Raw genomic sequence first — 15047 nt, forward strand, 5'->3', positions numbered from 1 at the left:
CTCTTTTTCAGTGAGACATAAGTTGCAAATATTTCCTCCCAGTTGGTCATGTTTCTTGACTGTACTAATTGTACTTTTTTTTTGCTGTGCCGCTTTCTTAATGTACTCATATTTCCTAGTCTTTTAAAAATTACATTTGGAATTTTATTCATGGTTAGGAAGCCTTTTATTGTGTAATTAACCTATCCTTTTTGACTGTATCAAAATGTTATTTTTTACATTTAGATTGATGCTTCATTTAGAGTTTTATTTTGTTTATAGTATGAGGATTGGATCTGATTTGATAGTTTTACAATAGCTATCAAGTTGTTTTAATTTATTACGAGGACTGTCTTACTCCAGTCATTTAAGACAACTTTTATCATTTACTAGATTTTTAGTATGCAATAGTTGAGCCTGTTTCTGGAATTTCTATTGTATACATTTTGTCTATTTATGTGCTAGTACAATATTATTTAATGATAGAGACTTTGAGTATATTTCAATGTCTTTTAGGTCTACCTCTCTTCAAAGCTCTTCTTTTTCAGTGTTTTTCTAACTATTCTTGTATGTTTACTTTTGTCCCTGAACATTGAGATCAACTTTTCTGGCTCCTATAAAATCTCATTGGCATTTTCATGGAATCACATTAAAGATTATCTTTGAAATTAGTTGCTATTCTGATGATATTGAGGGGTCCTATTAAAGAATAAATAATGTCTTTCCATTTATTTACATCTACTTTTGTCTTTTTCAAGCTGAGTTTCATGCCCAAAATCATATTGTTATGTTTTTATTGAAAGTATTTATTTCATTAACTTTTTGGAGGTACCTGTGTTTCCTTAAATGACACATGGAATTAAACTACCAAAAATTTGTGTTTAAATTTAACTCATAAAATTTGAAAACCCTTTTAATATATTCAAAATTATTTCAAAAATTATTTGTTAATATAAACCACTTTAGATAATATATGTTTCTCATTTGGTTTTTTGAGCTATAAATATTTAATAGAGAATGTAGTTCTTGTATTAGACACCTTCCAAAACTCTGCAAAGCCTTTCAGTTTAATTCTTAACAAGGTGGTGTTGATTTGTTATTTCTGTTAATTTTCTGTGGTTGACTATTGAAAGCTTAAAATTGGGATGCCAAAGTTACTTCCTACACAAGAACATATGATATCATCCTTTCAAGAAATTTGTAGTTTAGAGAAAATAAAATTTCAACCACTCCTTTGTAAAACTTATACTGTGTTGAAGGTAAATCTATTATAGTAATTTTCAGTTCAATATAAGATTATATAATTTGAATAAACCCAATATTGTTAACAAAAAAGAAAATATTATAACTTGCATATTAGAGAAATGAGTTTGTATCCTTGAGCTTTTAAAGTCGGTATTATCACTTTGAAAACACTTGAGGGAGAGTGATGCCAGCAAGATGGCAGAATAGGAGATAACCTGCTAATATTTCCTCGCAACGACAAGAACTCTGCACCCATCTACTGACAAAAGTCACTGGCAGGAGCCTCAGGAGTCAGGCAGGAGGATGTGAAAGCCCAGTGGAGTCCAAGGCTCAAGAGGGTTGTTTTGAGAATGCAGACTGGCACCCAGGTGACAGATGCATTAATTTTGCTTCAAGGTTCAAGCCCAGAAATGGCCCTAATCCCCAAGGGATTTGACTACAGCCCTGTTTGGCCTTGAACCCGCAACTAAAATCATCTTCTAAGGGATCTAGGAGGAATCGTGTATACTAGTGTAAGAGGCCACTGATATCAGTCTCAGCAGTGAACCTAGAAGTAGTCCTGTGGCTTGACTCCTGCCCTCTTCAGTTGAGTTCCCAACACAGAACTGCTCACACAAAACCCCAGAGGGACACTTGCCCATATCCTGCAGACTGTGAGTCTGAGCCTCCTTGATAGGCTTGCCAAACTTATCTTTCAGTAGATCCCAGGTTGTCATCTCACAGCATATCCTGAGGGATCCAGTCTCACCCCCAGTTCTCCCACTGTAGTCAGGTAACTATCATATCTGTCCAGTGACCTGCTAGGAGATGTGCAACCATCTGAGGAATTGAGGTGGACTCTCCAGCCTTTGTCCCACAGTAGATCCTGAGGGGACCCAGCCTCAGATTTGGCCCCTCCTACTGCAGTTGGTGACATACAGAGACCTCCTGGGAGGCATGATTGTCTGGGGCACTGGGATAGTCTTCTGGTCTAGGTTTCCTGGCCAGCTTTCCCATACAGCCCAGTTACCCTCCTTGGATCTTCCCTGGGTCCATCTGCCCTGGAGAGCCCTGCCAACATTGGAGCCCTCCTGAGACTTGTGGCAGCTCTGGGCTTAGACTGCCCTCTGGTGTTTAGGGAGTTGCAGTGGTCATGGGCTCAGGGAAGACAACAGTCAGTCCCCTTAGAAACTCTGGAAGGCCCTGAAGAAGGATGAGCAAAAACAAAGCTAGACTGGGAAGACTAGAATAAACACCTGATCTCTCAGTGCACACACGTTGTTGCATGTCCTTAAGCATCAAGATCATTCAGGGAAATCTGATCTCACCAAACAGACAAAATAAGGTTGTGCCAGAGATTGGCCTTAAGGTGATGGAGACATGTGGTCTTTCAGACAAATAATTCAAAATAGCTGTTTTTAGAAAGTTAATAAATTTACTGAAGCTCAAACTTCAGTAAAATTCAGAGAAGCAATCAGAAATACATGAAAGAAACTTAAGAGATTGAAATATTAATAATAAAAAGCAAATGGAGATCCTGGAGGTGAATGAAATGAATGAGTGAAATAAAATACAATGAATGAAATAAAAATGGAATAGAGAGCATCTTCAGCACAATAGATCAAACAAAAGAAAGAATTAGTGAGTTCAGAGGTAGGCTATTTGAGAACATAGTCAGAGGTGAAAGAACCAAAAGAATGAAAATGGCCAAAGAAAGCTTACCAGATCTATGGGACAACATCAAAACAACACATTTGTGTTATTAGAATTCAAGAAGGAGTTGAGAGACAAAGGGGCCAAAAGCTTATTAAAAATAATAACAGGAAACTTTTCAAGCCTGGGGAAAGATGTGAATACCCAATTATAGCATGGTCAAAGGTCACCAGATTCAATCCAAATAAGAATACCACAAGGCATGTCACAATTAAACTCACAAAAGATCAATGACTAAGAGAGGGTCTAGAGAGAAGTGAGAAAAAAGAAGCAAAAAACACAAAAGAGAGATCTAATGTAACTGGCAGCTAATTTTTCAGCAGAAACCTTTCAGGGCAGTAGGAAATGTGACAGTGACGATGTATTCAGAATGTGGAAGGAAAATACCTGCCAACCACGAATACTATAGGCAGAAAAGGTGTATTTTAAAAATGAAGGAGAGAAAGACTTCTGCAGGCAAACAAAAGCTGAGGGACTTAATGGCTACCAGACCAGTTCTGCAAGAAATGCTAAAGAGAGCTCTTCAAACTTAAAGAAAAGAATACTTACATTGATTGTTAGGCTAATACTGTAATTGTGTTGTATGAACCACATTTATCTTTGTATAAATAATAAACAACAAAACTATAAAAATACGATAATTTGTAAAGAGATAGGCAATATGAAAAATGTAAGCTGTGACATCAAAATTCAAAACATGGAGGGATAATGAGTTAAAATATACCATTTTTTGTTGTTTTCTTCTTTCCTTTGCAATCAAAGTTAAGTTTTTATTGGTTTAAAATAACTTATTATGACTATAAGATGTTTTTGTGAGTCTCATGGTAATGAAAAAGCTAAAAGCTATAATAGATAACACTAAAAAAGTGAGGAATAAAACACATTACTAGAGAGAATCACATAACCCCAAAGGAAGCCTTTAAGAGAGGAAAAAAGGAAAAATATATCTAGACAACTAGAAAACAAGTTACACAATCGTGATAGTCATCCCTTATCTATCAATAACTAACTTGAATGTAAATGGTTTAAATTATTCAGTTAAAAGAGAGGCTGAATGGATAGAAAAATATGACCAAACTATGCTGCCTACAGGAGACTTACTTTACTTATAAAACAACATGCATAGATTGAAAGTAAATGGATGGGAAAAGCTATTTCATGGAAATGGAACCCCAAAAAGAACAGAAGTAGCTGTAATTATAGGAAAAAAAATAGTCTTTAAGTTAAAAACTGTAAAAAGAGACAAGGCCATTATATAATAATAGCGGGGTCAATGCAGCAAGCAGATACAATTATAAACATATGTGTACCCACTAGCAGAGGACCTATATATATAAAGCAAATATTAATAGATTTAAAGGGAGAGATAGACTGTAATACAATAATAGTAGGGGACTTCAACACTGCACTTTCAGCAATGTGTAGATCATCCAGACAGAAAATCAACAAAGAAACTTCAGTGTCTGACAACACTCTTGACCAAATGGACCTAACAGATATTTATAGAGCATTCCGTCTAACAGCCGCAGAAGGCACAGTCTTCTCAACAGCACATATAACATTCTTTAGGATAGATTATATGTAAGGCCACAAAACATGTCTTAACATTTTTTTTTTTTTGAGACGGAGTCTCACTGTTGTCACCCAGGCTGGAATGCAGTGGTGCGATCTCGGCTCAGTGCAACCTCCGCCTCCCAGGTTCCAGCAGTTCTTCTGCCTCAGCCTCCTGAGTTGCTGTGATTACAGGTGCCTGCTACCATGCCTCGCTAATTTTTGTATTTTTAGTAGAGATGGGGTTTCACCATTTTGGCCAGGCTGGTCTTGAACTCCTGATCTCAGGTGATCCACCTGCTTCAGCCTCCCAAAGTGCTGGGATTACAGGCATGAGCCACGGCTCCTGGCCTCAAATTTTTAAAAATCAAAGTATATCAAGTATTTTTTTTCTGACCACTGTGGAATAAAACCAAAACCAATAACAGGAGGAACTTCGGAAACTGTATATGTATATGGAGATTACACAAGTCAATGAAGAAATTAAAAAGCAAATTAAAACATTTCTTGAGAAAAATCAAAATGGAAATACAACATACCAAAACTTATGGGATATAGCAAAAACAGTTTTTAGAGGAAAGTTTGTAGCAATAATCACCTATTTGAAAAAGTAGAAATATCTCAAACAGCCTAATGTTGTATCTCAAAGACCTAGAAAACAAGAATGATCTAAGCCCAAAATTATGAGAAGGAAAGAAATAATAAATAACAGAGAAGAAATGAAGGAAATAGAGAATAAAAAAATACAAAGCATCAGGAAAATGACGAGTTGGTTTTTGAAATAAGAAACGAAATTGACAAACCTTTAGCTAGCCTAAGGAAAAAAGAGGAATGACTCAAATAAATAAAATCAAAGATGAAAAAGGAGACATCACAACTGATACCACAGCAATACAAAGGATTATTAGAGACTATAATGAGCAATGATAGACGAACAAATTTGAAAACTTAGAAGAAATGAATAAATTTCCTATAGCTTATCTTACCAAGATTGGATCATGAAGAAATAGAAAACCTGGACAGGTCAATAATGAGAAACACGATTGAATTAGTAAAAGAAAGACTCCTATCAAAAAAAATCCAGGACCTGATTACTTCATTGCTAAATTCTAGCAAATATTTAAAAATGAACTCATACCAATTCTTATCAAACTATTCCAAAAAATTGAAGTAGAGGACATTTTTCCAAACTCATTCTATGAGGCCAGCATTACCCTGATAACAAAACCAGACAAGGACAAAAGTGTAAAATAAAACTACAGGCCAATATCCCTGATGGATATAGATGCAAAAACCCATAATACGGTACTCCAAACTGAATCCAACAACATATCATAATATCATTGACCATGATTAAGTGAAATTCATCCCAGTAATGCAAGTATAGTTCAACACACAAAAATCAATACATGTGTTGCATTCCATTACTAGGATGAAGGACAAAAACCATAGGATCATGTCAATAGATGCCAAAAAAGAATTTGATAAAATTTAACATTCCTCCATGATAAAACCCCTGAAAAATTAGGCTTAGAGGGAACACACCTCAACATATATGCACATATATGCATCCACAGCTAACATCATACCAAACAGGGAAAAGTTGAAAGCTTTCCCTTTGAATGCTGAAGCAATACAATGATGCCTACTTTAACTACTTCTATTCAACATAGCACTAGAATTCCTAGCAAGGGCAATTAGGAAAGAGAAAGAAAGAAAGGACATCCAAATTAGAAAGGAGAAATTCAGTGTTCATGTTTGTTTACTGTTGACATGATCTTATATATAGAAAACTATACAAATTTCATGACTTATAACTGACACATGAATTCAGTGAAGTTGCAGGATACAAAATACATGTGCAGAATTTAGTAGGATTTCTTTTTCTTTCTTTTTTTTTTTTTTTTTTTTTTTTTGAGACAGAGTCTCACTCTATCGCCCAGGCTGGAGTGCAGTGGTGTGATCTCGGCTCACTGCAAACTCTGCCTCCTGGGTTCATGGCATTCTCCTGCCTCAGCCTCCCCGGTAGCTGGGACTAATTTAGTAGCATTTCTATATGTCAATAGAAAACTATTTGAAAAAGAAATTAAGAGAGCTATTCCACCTGAAATATCTAAAAAAATTCCAAAATACTTAAAAAATTACCTAGGCATAAATTTAGTCAGGGAGGTGAAAGATCTCTACAATGAAAACTGTAAAACATTGATTAAAAGAATTGAAGATGAGACAAATTAGTGGAAAGACATTCTGTGTTCAAAGATTGAAAGAAGTAATGTTTTAAAAATATAAACACTACCCAAAGATTCTACAGAATCAGTGCAATTTCTATAATAATATCAGTGACATTCTTCACAGAAATAGAAAAAACAATTCTGAAATTCATATGGAACCAAAAAGGACCCCAAATGGCCAAAACAATCTTCAGCTGAAGTAACAAACTGGAGGCATTACACTACATGACTTCAAAATATACTACAAGGCAAGAGTAACCAAGACAGGATGATGGCATTCCTATCAAACTATGACATTCTTTACATAATTAGAAAAACTATTTTAAAATTCATATGGAATCAGAAAAGAGCTCGAGTAGCCAACATAATCATAAACAAAAAGAATAAAGCTGGGGGTATCATGTTAATTGACTTCAAACTATATAACAAGGCTGTGGTAACCAAAACAGGATGGTATGTATACAAAGACAGACACATAGACCAATGGATCAGAATAGAGAGCCAATAAATAATACTGTGCATGTGCAACTATCTAGTCTTCAGTGAGGCTGACAAAAACAAGTAGTGATGAAGGACTCCCTATTCAATAAATGGTGCTGTAATAACCTGGCTAGCCATATGCAGAAGATTGAAACTGGACCCCTTTCTTACACCATATAAAAAGTCAACTTAAGATGGATTAAAGACTTAAATGTAAGACCCCAAACTATAAAATCCCTGAAAGATAACCTAGATACCATTCTGGATATAGGACCCGGCAAAGATTTCATGACGAATATGCTAAAAGCAATGGCAACAACAAAGAAAATTGACAAATGGTGCCTAATTAAGCAGAAGAGCTTCTGCATGGCAAAAGCAACTACCAGCAGAGTAAACAGACACCCTACAAAATAGGAGAAAATATTTGCAAACTATGCATCCCACAAAGATCTAATATCTAGAATCTGTATGGAAGTTAAATCAACAAGCAAAAAATGACCCACCCCATTAAAAAGTGAGCAAAGTACATGAACACACACTTTTTGGAAGAAGCCATACATGTGTCCAACAAGCAGGTGAAAAAATGCTCAACATCACTAACCATTAGAGAAATGCAAATCAAAATCAGAATATGATACTATCTCACACCAGTCAGAACGGGAATTATTAAAAAAAAAATAACAGATGCTGGCAAGGTTGCAGAGAAAAGGGAACCTTATACATTGCTGGTGGGAATGTAAATTAGTTTGGCCACTGTGGAAAGCAGTTTAGCAATTTCTCAAAGAACTCAGAGCAGAGTTACCATTTGACCCAGCAATGGAATACTATGCAGCTATGAAAAAGAACAAGATCATGTTTTTGGCAGCAACGTGGATGGAGCTTGAGGCCATTATCTTAAGTGAACTAACACTGAAACACAAAACCAAGTACTACTGCATGTTCTCACTTTTTAGTTGGAGCTAAACATTGTGTACATATGAACATAAAGAAGGGAACAACAGACACCAGGGCCTACTAGGGGGTGGAGGAAGGGAGGAGGGTGAAGTTAGAGAAAACACCTATCAAGTATTATGCTTATTACCTGGGTGGTGAAATAATCTGTACCCCAAACCTCTGTGACACCCAATTTACCTATGTAACAAACCTGCGCACGTACCTCTAATATAACCTAAAATAAAAGTTAAGAAAAATGATATGAAACAATAATTTATAGTACATTTTACAGTAACTAAGACAGTGTAATTGCAAAGTTTGTGACAAAAAGAAATAACTCCTTGAGGTGATGGATGTCCCTCTTACCCTAATGTCATTATTATACAATGTATGCTTGTATCAAAATATCTCATGTACCCCATACATAAACACACTTACTATGTATCCATAAACATTAAAAGGTAAAAATTGGCCAGGTGCGGTGGCTCAAAATGTAATCCCAGCACTTTGGGAGTCTGAGGTGGGTGAATTGCTTGAGTTCATGAGTTCGAGACCAGCCTGGCCAACACTGCAAAACCCTATCTCTAATAAAAATACAAAAAGCTAGCTGGGCATGGTGGTGTGTAGTTCCAGCTACTAGGGAGGCTAAGGTGGGAGAATCACCTGAGCTCAGGAGGTAAAGGCTGCAGTGAGCTGAGACTGCACCACTGTATTCCAGCTTGGGCAACAGAACAAGACTCTGTCTCAAAAACAAACAAAATTAAAAGTTTAAAAAGACACATAAACTAATGAAACAGAATAAAGAACCCAGAAATAAATACATGCATATATAGCCATCTGATTTTTGGCAAAAGTGCCAAGAATACACATTAGGGAGATAATAGTTTCTTTAATAAATGATGCTGGGGAAAAGTTTCATTAAGGAGAATGAAATTAGACCCCATCTGTCACCGCTTAAAAAAATCAAATCAAAATGGATTAAAGATTTAAATGTAAGTCCTCAAACTGTGAGACTACTAGAAGAGAACATGGAGGTAACACTTTATTACATTTCTCTGGGGAAGGTTTTTGTTTGTTTGTTTTGGAAAAGACCTCAAAAGCACAGGCAACAAAAGCAAAAATAGAGAAATGGGATTACATCAAAATAAAAGCTGCTGTGCAGCAAAGGAAATAATCAGCAGAGCAAAGAGACAACCTATAGAATGGGAGAAAATATTTGCAAACTATGCATCTGACAAGGGATTAATATCCCTTATGTTAGGAACCCAAACAACTCAATAGCAAAAAAACCCACAAATATAAAGAGTAGACAAAAGATCTGAATAGACATTTCTCAAAAGAAGACATAACAATGGCCCACTGATATAAGAAGAAAAAACTCAGCGTCCCTGATCACTAGGAAAATGCACATCAAAATCATGATGCGTTATCACCTCACGCTAGTTAGAATGGCTATTATGAAAAAGACAAAAAATAACAAAACTGGCGAGGTTATGGAAAAAGAGGATCTTCTATCCACCGTTGATGGAAATGCACATTAACACAGCTGTTTGTGGACAACAGTATGGAAGTTTCTCAAAAAATTAAAAATAGAATGAAAATATGATCCAATAATCTCACGACTAGATATTTATCCAAAGGAATTGAAATTCGTATTTTGGAGATATATCTGTACTCTTTTTATTGCAGCACTATGCACAGTAGCCAAGATATGGAATCAGTCTAAGTCTTATCAAGAGATGAATGGATAAATATATGTGATATATTTTTGGAATGTATTTTGTCCATAAAAAATAACGAAATCCTGTCATTTGGGACACAACATGGACAAACCTAGAGGACATTATATTATGTGAAATAAGTCAATCACAGAACAAATACTGCATGATCTCACTTATATGTAGAATCTAAAAAGACTGATCTCATAGAAGTTGAGAGTAGAAATGTGGTTATAAGATCTCACAGAAGTTGAATGTAGAATTGTGGTTATGAGAATTGTGGTTATGAGAGGCTGTGGAGGATTTTGAAAGGCTTAGGAGGGTATGGGGAGGGCGGAATGGGGAGAGATTGGTCATCAATTTATACAAAGTTACAGTTCGATAGGAATCACACTTTCTGGTGCTCTATTGCTTATTTCTAAAACTAGAAAACTACCATCAATGACAAAATCTTAAAAGTAGTGTTCGGAAATGTCACAGAAGACCTAACACCCAAACTTCCTTTGTTTCATAGAGTCCTTTTTTTCCAAGTTAGTGTTTTAAAGGATTATCATATTTTGACTTTAATTTTATAATTAATATACAGTAAAATTTACTCTTCAACTCATTCTTTTTTCCATGAATGTAAAAACTAGCTAGCACATGGTTGAAAAATGCATTGGGAATGTAATCTGATTATTTAGCCTCTAATTTTTCACTGTTTGACTCTTCATTATATATATGTATTCTACTATTCCTCTGTTCTTATGAACTCTTCTGAAAAACTGAAGACATTTTAGACTTTTACCTCTTTAAACTTAACTAGAGTTGAAATATATGTAACATATTTATATATAATATTTATGAAATAATTATTTAAGCTATATGCAAATATAATTTTTATTATTTAAATATTAAGTCACTTTATTAAGTTACCCTGGTGCATAAATTTTATAATAATTTATTTTGGAGGATGTTCCAAGAAATACCATTATGTAAAACCATGCTATATCTGTATTAGACATTGTCAATTTTATTTGGCAAACAAGGTTTTGTGAACTTGAAAAATTTTGAAAATACTTATGATTTTCTCCCACCACTATAGTTAACTATATTTTTATGTATTAAACATAAGAGTACCTGAGTATGAATGCTCATATGTTCTTTCACTTTTTAAAAATGTGTTTATGTGAATTCAAAGTTTGAGCTCATGAATTTAATATATATTAGTCAATTTTGTTTGGATTAATTAGGGAAACCTTTTTTTCCCATTATTTACTGGAGGAGATCTGTTTTTAAAAATACAGATTGGCCAGGCGCGGTGACTCAAGCCTGTAATCCCAGCACTTTGGGAGGCCGAGACGGGCGGATCACAAGGTCAGGAAATCGAGACCATCCTGGCTAACACGGTGAAACTCCGTCTCTACTAAAAAATACAAAAAACTAGCCGGGCGAGGTGGCGGGCGCCTGTAGTCCCAGCTACTCCAGAGGCTGAGGCAGGAGAATGGCGTAAACCCGGGAGGCGGAGCTTGCAGTGAGCCGAGATCCGGCCACTGCACTCCAGCCTGGGTGACAGAGCGAGATCCGTCTCAAAAAAAAAAAAAAACAGATTAATTGGTGGAGAAACTGGAGAAAATATGTTAATTTCAAAAAAAAAAAAAAAAATCACAAGTGTGAAAATAATGTGGATTTATGAATTCCCTGAATTTTCTTCTACCTAAAAATATCTCTGTATCTTATTTCAGACTTTCACTTCTTCTCTTTATTAAGGCAGGATACATATCCCAAAGCTCATAATTATATTTCATCTGCCTTTTAACATTCCTTATATGCCTATCATGTATGTTTTTCTTTTTCTTCACTATTTCATCTCTCACTTTTTCTCATATATAAAGCTTTCTACAATTAATTCAGATTTCACACACATCTTTCGAAGATGTTTTTTTGAAATTTCAAATAATGGTATAGTTTTAAGTTTGTTTTGATGTAGAATATAAATACTTTTTTGCTTGTAGTAAAACATGAGGCTTTTGAATTGCATTGTTTAATAGTAAATGAGTTTTTGTGTTTCTGCAGATGTGACTCTGAAAATCGCTATGTTGGTAATCCACTTAGAGGAACATGTTATTGTAAGTATTTGTATATTCTTCATTTTAAATAATTGGTACATACTATTAGTTTCAAATAATAAAGGTCATCTTAAATAACTAAAATTGTCATTAATATCTTGCAATTTCTGTTTCTTAAATTTTATAATATAACTTCATGTATATTGCTAAGAAATATATTATCTTAATTATATTTGGTGCATTTTTTTCTACTCTGAACAGTGAAATAGCAATAGATTTTATTCTGAACATAGAACAAAGTATAGAACTTGAGTAAACTCATGTGATTTTAATGTAATCTTTTTCATTATGATGGATTTTTGAAGAACTTGAATTTTATAATAGATATTTTGCAGAATTTTGGGCATTACTAAAAGGCTGCACTGATTTTGTACCAACAGATACTTTCATTGGGTACTGATTATATGATAGGTATACATTTAACTTTTGTTTTGTTTTCTGAGACGGAGTCTTGCTTTTGTGGCCCAGGCTGGAGTGCAATGGCACAATCTCAGCTCACTGCAACCTCTGCCTCTCAGGTTCAAGTGATTCTCCTGCCTTAGCCTCCCGAGTAGCTGGCATTAAATGAGCCTGCCACCACGGCCAGCTAAATTTTGTATTTTTAGTAGAGATGGGGTTTTGCCATGTTGGTCAGGCTGGTCTCGAACTCCTGACCTCATGATCTGCCTGCCTCGGCCTCCCAAAGTGTTGGGATTACAGATGCGAGCCTCTGCGCCCAGCCTATCTTTAACTTTTAAAGAAACAGCCAAATGCTGTTTCCCAAATGGTTGTACCATTTTACATTCCCATCAGCAGTGTATGAGAGTTTCAGTTCTTCCACATTTCACAGCCTTTTTCAGAGTTAGTACAAGTTTTAGCCATTCTAATAGGTGTGGAATGGTATCTGTCATTTTAATTTGCATTTTCCTAATTACTAATGATGTTCAGCATCTTTTCATAGGATTGTTTGCCATCTGTATATTTTATTAGATGAAGGGTCTGTTGAAATCCATTGCCCACTTTTTAGATTGTTTTTATATTAATGAATTTTCCACATACTTCATTCTAGATACAAGTCCTTTATCAGATATATGACTTGCAAATATTTTTTACTAGTGGTAACTTGTCTTTTTACCCTATTAACACTGTTTTCTTGAAGAACAGATTTTAATTTAGATGAAGCTTGACTTATCAGTTTGTTCTTTTGTGAAATCTTAGCCTAACAGGTGACTATGATTTTCCCAAGGTTTTGGTAGAAATATTACATTTTTAAGTTTTCTATTTAAGTATATGGTCCATTTTGAATTAATATTTGTGTATATAGTAGGTGATGGATTGAAGTTCTTTTTCTCCACGTAAATATTTAAATATTCAAGCACACTTTATATAAAGACTATACTTTTACCAATGAATTCCTATGCATCTTTGCTGAAAAACACTTGTTTGTAAATATGCCGCATTAGCATAAAAATAAGCAAATAGATTAATGAAACAGAAAAGAGTCCAGACACTGGACATTACAATTAATGTGATTTTATAAGTTTGGAAATTGGTTAGTATTTATTCTCCAACTTTGTTCTTCCTTTTCAAACTTGTTTTGACTACTCCTTTTTTTTTTGCATTTGCAAGTGAATTTTAGAATCTGCCTTTCAGTTTTCAAAAAAATGCTATAATTTGTTTTGTGATTTTGTTTAACTTATGATGAATTTGGGGAGAATTGGCATGTTAACTGTAGTGAGTCTGGAATTATCATATTTTTCATTTTTTCTCAATTCTTTAATTTTTATTATTAATATTTTATAATTATAACTACAATGTGTAGTTCACATTTTTGTCAGATTTATCCTTCTGTATTTTAAATTTGTGATGCTATTGATAATGATAGCTTAAATATTTCATTTCTGATTGTTTCTGGCATTTATAATTGATTTTATATTGGTTTTACATCCTGTAGCTTTGCAAAAGTCACATTTTACTTCTAGTACCATTTTTTGTTGATTCTCTCAGAATTTCTACACATACAATGTTTTCTGCAAATAATGGCAGTTGGATTTCTTCTTTTCCTATCTTGATGGTTTTATTTCTTTTTTCTGCCTTATTGCTATAGCTAGCACCTTTAATAATGTGTTTAAAAGATGTGAACATGCAAGTATTTATTCTTGTCTTGTTTCTGATCTAAGAGGGAAAGCATTCAGTCTTTTAAGGAAATTGCCTTCTATTCCTACTTTGCTGTACATTTTTTATCAGAAAAGGGTGTTTATGTCCAGTGCATTTCCTGCCTTAATTTATATGATTATCAGAAATTTCTATTTTACTTTGTTAGTATCGCGATTTTAGTATTTTTAGTTTAGTTAATGGTATATATTGTGTGAATATACTGTCTTTTTTGTCCATAGGTAAGTTCATGGACTTTGGGATTTTTTCTAGGTTTTGTCTATTAAGAAAAATGCTGCAGTGAATGAACATTCATAGGGTCTTTATGTGAACATATGTTTTTATTTTCCTTGGATATATTCCTAGCAGTGTATAGTTTGGTTGTATGATAAGTTTTTGCTTAATTATTTTAGAAACTGCCAAATGGTTTTCCAGAACGTTGGTAACATTTTAAAATTTATACTAGAAAATTTTGATACTAGAAATTTCATTCCTTGATGTCCTCATCAATACAACATTGTCTGTCTCTTTGATCATAGACATTCTAGAGTGTGTGTAGTGGCATTTTGTGATCTTGTTTTGTATTTCTGAAATGACTAATAATGTTGAACTTGATTTTATGTGTTCATGCCTTGAAAATGATTTGTTGGGTGTGCAAAATTTATCTTTTTTTTCAGTTTTTTGTTGCTATTTTAAATTGTATTTTTCAAACTTTTGTTTCCTACTCTGACATATAAAAATAAAATTCATTTTAGTATATTGATCTTATATTCATTCACTTTGGTGAATGCTTACTAAATTCTGTTTGTAGATTTGCTTGGATTTTAAATGCAGTTAATTATATTACATGCAAATAAGCACAGTTTTATTCCTTTTTCAATATTTTTCCCCCTTATTGGGATGTTGAGACCTCTATTTCTGGGCTGAATCACAGTGATGATAATAGATATCCTTATCAGGTAGGATGTTTATTATAA

At 34.2% G+C, this 15047-nt stretch overlaps 1 protein-coding gene across 4 annotated transcripts in view; it reads left to right on the forward strand.

Annotated features, from left to right (window-relative positions):
* The window catches only part of ATRNL1 (attractin like 1), an 831070-nt gene that overhangs the window by 307108 nt on the left and 508915 nt on the right, over positions 1-15047 (forward strand). For all 4 annotated transcript variants that reach the window (XM_002808513.4, XM_015148255.3, XM_015148256.3 and 1 more), the window contains one exon: positions 11885-11937. In XM_002808513.4, coding sequence (XP_002808559.3) covers positions 11885-11937 — 53 coding nt within the window. The remainder of the gene's footprint in view (positions 1-11884; positions 11938-15047) is intronic.

The sequence above is a fragment of the Macaca mulatta genome, chromosome 9, assembly GCF_049350105.2.
Source record: "Macaca mulatta isolate MMU2019108-1 chromosome 9, T2T-MMU8v2.0, whole genome shotgun sequence".
Lineage (NCBI taxonomy): Eukaryota > Metazoa > Chordata > Mammalia > Primates > Cercopithecidae > Macaca > Macaca mulatta.